The 8,660-nt window shown below is 38.7% G+C and overlaps 1 protein-coding gene across 2 annotated transcripts in view; it reads right to left on the reverse strand.

Annotated features, from left to right (window-relative positions):
• Positions 1-7,583: 7,583 nt before the first annotated feature.
• Positions 7,584-8,660, reverse strand: part of fam163b (family with sequence similarity 163 member B) — a 10,214-nt gene continuing 9,137 nt past the window's right edge. For both annotated transcript variants that reach the window (XM_030143541.1, XM_030143540.1), the window contains exon 3: positions 7,584-8,208. In XM_030143541.1, coding sequence (XP_029999401.1) covers positions 7,765-8,208 — 444 coding nt within the window. In that variant the 3' untranslated portion in view covers positions 7,584-7,764. The remainder of the gene's footprint in view (positions 8,209-8,660) is intronic.

Raw genomic sequence — 8,660 nt, forward strand, 5'->3', positions numbered from 1 at the left:
TCCAGGACGCCGCCGCCGCCGCCGCCGCCTCCCTCCACGCCACGAGGAAAGAAAAGGGTCCGCTTCCGTCGGTACTCCACCGACTGTGAGCGAACGGGGGAAGCAGACCGTCACCACAAACAACCTTTTCACAGCCGAAAAACACGCAGACGTTTTTATTTTCCTTTCGTTTCGTGTGTTTGAGACGACAAATGAAACGACAGACAGAAAAAGTACTGATAGTACTGTTTTTCCAACCTTGGAGATCCTGGCGTACACTGAGGCCGCTCGGGCTACGTTCAGACTGCAGGTAAACCCGATGTTTTAGCCCATATGTGACCTGTGTCCGATTTGTTAAGACAGTTTGAACGGCACTAATCCGATATTTTCAAATCTGACCCAGGTCACTTTCATACGTGGTCCTAAATTTTCCACTGTGATATCATGAAATGCACAAATATACACGCCACTTTTAATTGCCGCGTTATCTGTACGCATTATAAGGTTTCCACCACGTAAAATACCACACAATTAGCGCAATTAGGATTAGGGTTAGCGGTTACGAATATGTAAACTGGAGATCCTGGCGTACACTAACACGTGATCAAATGGCGTTGAATAACACGTGAAACGATGAAAATGTGTACATATAACACGCTAAATGCCATAAGCACTAGCGTGACGTACAACGCGATTTCATGACGTCAGTCTGTTCATTTCATAAATTCTTCCTTTGGGTGGGATTGGACTCTTCGGTGTCTGTTTTTTTTGCCCACGGGCCGTATGTTTGACACCCCCGAAGTACAGTCTGCGGTCTTCGTCGTTGTAAACCCCGGTGGCTGATGGGTAATGACGGACCCTCTTCCTCTAACATGGTGTGGAGTCGGAGTCGATCAGCTGCGAAGAAAAGCTCTAATAAATTATTTCTCCTCTGAATATACTGCATGACTAGAATATTTAATACAGATACTGTCGATGAGTCTTATTTAAGTGTTTTTTGAGTTTTTCGGCACCCGGCGCAGCCCCAACAGAAAGTCCAAGGTTTCTGTTGGCGTTGGTCGCCGTGCCGACGCGAGGCGTATTTATTAGTCATAGCACATTTTCATTTATCGTGACGCTCCTGTCGGTCGGCGCCGGTGGCCGGACGCCAGTGTAGGTCTGTGTGACGGCGAGGAAGAGCTTTAGAATCCACACAGACGGATTCCTGACACTTGAAGTTTGGTTGAAATGTACTCTGACGTGCACATGTACGACCTTTGACCTACGCTGTACTGTGTTTTATATACCTGATACCTCTTTGTACAAAAGCCAAGGATGCAGAATGTGTACTGTCGTATTTCTATTAAATAAGTCACACAAACACCTTTTGTCTTCAGCTCATTTTATTTCAGTCAAACTACAAACGAAGACTAAACGTTCACTTTGGTCGAATAAAAGGAATCAGGGTAAAAGTTCATATGAGCTTTTAAATGTTTTTAAAACTGGAATGAAATGAAGTTAGTGTGTGTGTGATAAGGAGATGGAGTTTCAGAAGGAGAGGCAAGATGACATTCTTTTGATTGATAAGATGAGATCATTTTAGATGAGATAATTTAAGATAAGATGAGATAACGTAAGATAAGATGAGATCAGATGAGATCATTTATGATGAGACAAGATAATTTAAGATGAGATCAAATAAGTTTAGATGAGGTAATTTAACATAATTTAAGATGAGATCATTTAAGATAAGATGATATGAGATAATTTAAGATAATATGAGATAATATATGATAAGTTAAGATGAGATCATTTAAACTAAAATAATTTAAGCTAAGATGAGATCATTTAACATAAGATGAGATGATCTCGGACAGGGGTCACCAACCCTGGTCCTACAGAGCCACTATCCTGCATGTTTTAGATGTGTCCCTCTTCCAACACACCTGATTCAAATGATCAGCCTGTCATCCAGCTCTGCAGAAGCCTGATAATGACCATCAGGTGTGCCGGAAGAGGGAAACATCTAAAACATGCAGGATAGTGGCTCTGTAGGACCAGGGTTGGTGACTCCTGATCTAGGATGAGATAAGATAAGATCATTTAAGATAAGATCATTTAAGATAAGATGTTATTCTTCCCACTGTGGGTAAATTACACAGTTCACAGCAACAAACACAAAAATAAAATGCAATGGAGACTGAAAATATACACTTGTCAAACGTAAAATAGAGAAAAAAGAAAAATCTGCTACTTATATAAATATTTATATACATTTAGATTCAATTGTAAATATTATGTATGTGTTTCCAACATATATTTGCACATCCATGTTAAGTCTAATGTCATTTTCATCTTGTTCCATCTTTTACTCCTGTTTTGTCTTTTTGTCTAGTTTTTTTTTTTTTTTTTTTTTACGTTGTTTTGGTCCGTTCCAACTTTGACATCATTTGCATTTTGTTGCAACTTTTATGTTGTTTTCATCTTGTGTTTTTTACGTTCTTTGCATTATTTTGACTTTTGCATTGTTTATGTCTTGTTACAACTTTTGTCATTTTCATTTTGTTGCAACTTTTACCTCATGTTCATCCTGTTGCACCTTTTACGTCATTGTTTTTCTGACTTTTATGTAATTTTTGCCTTGCATTGTCTTTTTTTATTTTTGTTTGTTGCAACTTTTACATAATTGACATCTTATTTTGACTGTGAACTCATTTTCATTTTGTTGCGACCTTGAAGTTGTTTTCGTTTTTGTTGTGACTTTTATATCGTTTTCATACTGTTGCATCTTTTACGTCATATTGTTTTTTCTGACTTTTATGCCCTTTTTGCTGTATTTTGTCTTTTATTTTGTTTTTGTTGCAACTTTGACATAATTTACATCTTATTTTGACTTTGAACTCATTTTCATTTTGTTGCGACTTTTTTTGTTTTCGTTTTTGTTGTGACTTTTACCTTATTTTCATCCTGCTGCATCTTTTACATCATTTTTTTTCCTGACTTTTATGTCATTTTTGCCTTATTTTGTCTTTTATGTTGTTATTATTGCAACTTTTACATCATTTACATCTTACTTTGACTTTTACGTCATTTTCATTTTTGTTGCAACTTTTATATTGTTTTCATCCAGTCGTATCCCCTTCAGATGCTAACGCTACATTTGGCAGCTTTATCATTTTTTCAAACATTTCACAGAATATTTTAACACTTAAACATAAAACAAACATAGAAACAGAACGGAAACATGTCAAATCAGTCCAAACACCAAACTGTGCTCTTTGATGTTGGTCAGTTTATTTCAGACCAGAACTCATCAGAATGACGACAAAAGGAACAACCGGCTGTCTGTCGGGTCATTGAACGCCTCATGAAAGCCCTTTTTTTTTTTTTTTTTTTTTTTAAATCAAACACAACAAACTGAAACAGTCTGAGATTCACCAGAGATCGAAGAAGCTGGAAATAACGTCTCATCAGAGCCTTTATTCAGTTTCTACCAAAGGAAAAAAAACAACTCCAGTGTTTTCATCGTAGTGTTCATCTGCTTTAGAAACTAACGAGGGAAAAAAAAAACCCAAACATTTAGGATTCACAAAAACATTCAACTGTTAAAGAGGAATTGAAGAAAACACTTTATTTTATGGCACATCTTAACTTTTCCTGCTAATTTCAGAACACACGGGAGTTTTAAATAGGAATTAACAGAATATTTCCAATGTTTTCAATATTTCCTCGTGAGAAAATCAAATATTTTGCTTCAGTCGCTTCCAGATTTTCTTGCTTTTGTTTTTTTAATCTGTAATTGATGTCAAAAATGTGCAGAATTCAATCAAACATGTAGAAGTCGACAACGTACATTAGTTTTCTTGGACGTTTCTGAGGTGAATTTTAATTTTTCCAGGAAATATTTGAGTAATTAACACCAAAATACTGAGGAATATTAAGGAAATGATGAGTTAAGAGTGAAAGAAATTAAGCGGAAGAGACAGGATCTGTAAAATAAAGTGTTTTAAATGTAATTCTCAAGCGATAAATAGTCAAAACTCTGGAATAAATGTCCGATGTCATCACCTAAGTTAAATGAAAATGCACATAAAACAAACATCTGAATATTTTACCGAAGGTTTGAGACTAAAAATGACCCTTAAACAGTGTCAAAATAGTAAATACTGAGGGTTTTCTAGAAAATATCAGTAGAATTCGAAAGAAACCAAAAAGAACAAAGACAAGTCGAGTAAAATAAATAAAGTGATTGTGAACATTTAACACCTGAACAATGTGTTTGACAAATTAAAAAAAACAAACTGGAAAACACAAATCTGCTCAAATACAAGTATTCAAGTACTTAAAACAATATTTTTTTGTGTATTTTTTTTTAAGTATTTCAGAATATTTTGCCTTAAACTAATCAAATTCTTAAACATTTTTGTACATTTTGAAGCCTGTAAAACTGCATCAGTGACATAAAGTGGATAATTATTATTATTATTATTTTAATTATTATTGCAGACAATAAGGAATTACTAATTAATGATAAATGAATCACATTGGAAAAGACTGAACCTGTGTTAAAGCCTCATATAAAGGACACAAACATTTATGATCACTTTGGAAAAATCAAAAGTACAAAATCCAACAAGATTCAGGAAATAAAATCTAACCTTGAGCATAAATAAAATGTAATATTTGGTGTAATGTTTAATTTTAACTGAAAATGACCAAGTTTGAACCTTGTTGCATCAATGGTAGACGTGAAAATTATGAATATTTAAGACTGGATCGATATGATTAAAGCTAAAATATCTGGCAAATTATAATTAAATCACAAGTAAAAGACACGACCTGTTCAATCATATGTTACTGGTGAAAAACTGCTAAAAATTCAACATAAAAACTGCACAAAAACCCAAACCAGACCCAACGTCTGCTGCACAAATACATATTCAAGTATTTTTAATCAGTATTGTTCTGTTTATTACCTCCACCAAGGAGGTTCTGTTTTTGCCAGGGTTTGTCTGTCTGTTTGTCTGTCCGTTAGTGTGCAACATAACTCAAAAAGTTATGGACAGATTTTGATGAAATTTTCAGGGTTTGTTGGAAATGGGATAAGGAAGAAATGATTAAATTTTGGGGGTGATCGGGGGTGGGGGGGCCCACGGGGGGGCCCACTGATCAGCCTTGGCAGAGGTCTGCGCTCTCCAAGTGCTTCTAGTTTAACTATTTGAGAATATTTTGACCTGAAATGGCTTGAATTCTTGAAGAGTTTGTACCTTTTTAAACCTGTAAAACTGCGTCATTTATGTAACGTCAGCTTTGTGTGATTAATACGAAATTATTTTCAGTAAATTCTACAGAAACCAGTTCCAGATGTGAGGCGTAAACGCTCACATTAACAGTCAGAGTTCCCACATCGACACTAAACTCGTATAAAACCCGACAAACGTCGTATCTCGTGCACAAACACAAACTTAAACATTTAGTTCCATATTTTAGTGAGAATTGGATTTTTTTTTTATCTGTAAAATGAAGCAACTGCCGGCGTTTTCAGTCCGTTGGATCGGAGTCACTTCAGAAGAAAAGGTGGAATTCAACCTGAAACCTGAACATGTCTTAATTAACATGTTTATTCATTAATGAACTCGTCTGTTCTGTTCATTTTCACTAATGACTGGATTAGAGTTTGATCAGCTGCAGATTACAGACTCATATTTGGAGTTTAGAGGATGAAGATGAAGTCCACGTCATCATGACGATCTAAAACCTTAAGTAAACACTAGATCACCAAAAGGACTGGAAGGAATAAAAGAGTGGTTTTAACCTAGAACGGCCACAGGGTCATGTTGACCTTCATTATCCTAATGTAAAAATGGTCAATCATCTGCATTTATGAATAGTCTGTTATTCATAATAATAATAATAATAATAATAATGATAATAATAACAACAACAATAATAAATGTTCTGTTTCTGTTGCAGATGTTGTAATATTTTGCACTAAAACATCCATGGGGTCATTTTGACCTCTGTCACCTATTGAAGCACATGTACGTCTGAATAAAAACACTGATTCTCACTCAATGACTTTTCCTTAAAGTGGGTTAAACATCATCATATTCATTTATGGGGTTCTGGATTAAAAGAGAGAGAAAAAAAAGAGATGTTTTACCGAGAACAGCCACAAGGTCATATTAACCTCTGTCACCTATTAAAATGCATGTAACTGTAATGAATAAAAACCCCATCATTCCCACCTGATGACTCGTCCTTAAAGTGTGTTAAACATTATCTTCTACATCTAGGAGGTTCTGAATCAGAAGAAAAACAAAAAGGAGACGTTTTACCCAGAACCACCATGAGGTCATATTGACCTGTCACAAACTGATGAATGTTTTTAAAGTGAAAACACAAATATATATAAGCAGCAGAATCAAGTGAAATAAATCTATAACAAACGTCTATTTTTTCCAGCTGTCATTTGATTGGATGAGCAGACACCGTAGCCACGCCCCCATCCTCATCCTCTGAGCTCCAAATATTAGAATAATCAGTGTCCGTGCCTCGGATCGACGCAGGGTTTCCTCGTCCGTCATCGTTCGTCTTCACATAAATGTTTCTGCAGAAACTCAGCGTCTACGTGATCAGATGATAATGACATGTATCAGTCACATGACACTGGTTGGACACGCCCACTTCCAGTCCCAGACACTGAAGAAACGTCTGATTCACAGCGAGTCGTGAAATCCAACGCATTCCCACGGAAACAACGTTCACATGCAAATAGAAAATCCGATCGGCTTCACGTCGCCTGCGTTAGTTCAGTTTCAGCTGAAAAAAACTGAATTAAATGTTGTTTTATGAGCGTTTAATGTGTTCAAAGGTGGAGGTTTAACTCTGAAGTCCAAAACACTGACTCTAATCTGGGCTTGTAGTGGTTTTTTCTGGTTGTTTCATCAGGAATGTGGGTTCAGTTGGTTTGAAATCTGCATCTTCACCACTAGAGGACAGAAAATCACACACACTGAAGATGGAAAGCAGAGTCAGATTTAGTGTGTGTTCACCACCAGGGTTACACTGAAAACACACAAAACTAAAACTAAAACTAAACTAAAACTAAACTAAAACTAAAACAAAAACAAGTAAATGGAGGATGGAGTTAGGATGGAGGAAGAGGAGGAGGAGGAGGAAGAGGAGAAAGGACGAAGAGGAAGAGGAGGTGATGAAGAAAGAGAAGGAGGGGGAAGAGAAGATGAAGAAGAAAGAGAGGAAGAGGTGATGAAGAAAGAGGAGGAGGTGATGTAAGGGAAGGAAGAGGAGGAGGATAAACTCTACTGTTTGGATGGAGTTTTCATCAATAATTGTTTAATCGCGTTAACATGTTTTTTTTCCCAGTTTTTTTTTTTTTTTTTTCCGCGTTAACTGAACTACTAGGGTCTGTTCACCTTTGATCCTGTTTGAGTATTCATTGATTATTTATTTTTGATTATTTCATGTATGTATTTGTTGGTGACCTGTCTGGTATTTTTATACTGATTCATGTTCGTCACTCTGAATGTGGATGATGTCTGTGTAAGCTCAAACGGGATAAATAAAGTTTAATGAATCTGAATCTGACTCTGAATCAGAGGTCCCGTTTCCATGGTTACATGGAATAAACATCATGGATCTCCGGGTGATTTGCAGGTCAACATCATTTCTGCGTTTGTTCAACTCAAAGCCCTGGACGGTGTTTACGTCACAGTCTGAACCGTTCGTATGGTGTTCCCCCTGATGCTGACCCCGCCCCCAGCCCCGGTCCTGACCCCGCCCCCTCTACACGTCGGTGCTGACGCTGTGGGTGACCACCTCCCTCATGGTGACGGAGCGGATGAGGTTGAGCTTGTGGTAGAGGCTGGCCAGGTCCACGGGCAGCTCCAGGTCCTGCTGCTGGACCGTCCTGTAGCTGATGCGCCGCCCACCGTTGCACAGACGCTCCGGGTGCTGCAGGTAGAACGGCAGCGAGCAGCGGGCGCACGACGGGCAGAAGGCGTGGGGGCGATGGCAGCGCCGCGGAGGGGGGGGAGGGGGAGAGTAGCACGGCCCGTTGGCCTCCGTCAGGAAGGTGGGCGGGTACGACTCGGCCTCGTCGCTGTAGTGGTCCGGGGTGGGCGGGGTGGGAGGAGCCGACAGAGCCAGGGGGCGGGACGGCGACATGGTGGCGAGCTCAGGTTCCTCCTCTTCCCCCTTCTCAGACTCCTCCCTCTTACAGCAGTAATACTAGAGGAGGGGGGAGGAAGAGGAGGAGGGAGGAGGAAGAGGAGGAGGAGGAGGAGGAGGGAGGAGGAAGAAGAGGTCAGCCATCTTTTCCACATTCATATGTTTTATACATTTGTATTTTATTTCAGTGAGTTTTTCAGTTTGTGTTGTCGACAGATTCATTGTTAAACTAGAAGCACTCGTAGAGCGCAGACCTCCGCCAAGGCAGATCAGTGGGCCCCTGTGCCCCCCCCCCCAATCACCACCAATATTTAATCATTTGTTCCTTGTGCCAGTATCAACATTTCCTGAAATTTTCATCCAAATCCGTCCATAACTTTTCCAGTTATCTTGCACACGGACAGACAGACAGACAGACAGACAGATGCCGACAAAAACATATGCTCCTTGGCTGAGGTCATAACTGTTGTTAACAGTGATAAACATGGAGACGCTCTGTTGTCCAACAGCAG

The sequence above is a fragment of the Sphaeramia orbicularis genome, chromosome 9 (genome assembly GCF_902148855.1).
Source record: "Sphaeramia orbicularis chromosome 9, fSphaOr1.1, whole genome shotgun sequence".
Taxonomy (NCBI): Eukaryota; Metazoa; Chordata; class Actinopteri; order Kurtiformes; family Apogonidae; genus Sphaeramia; species Sphaeramia orbicularis.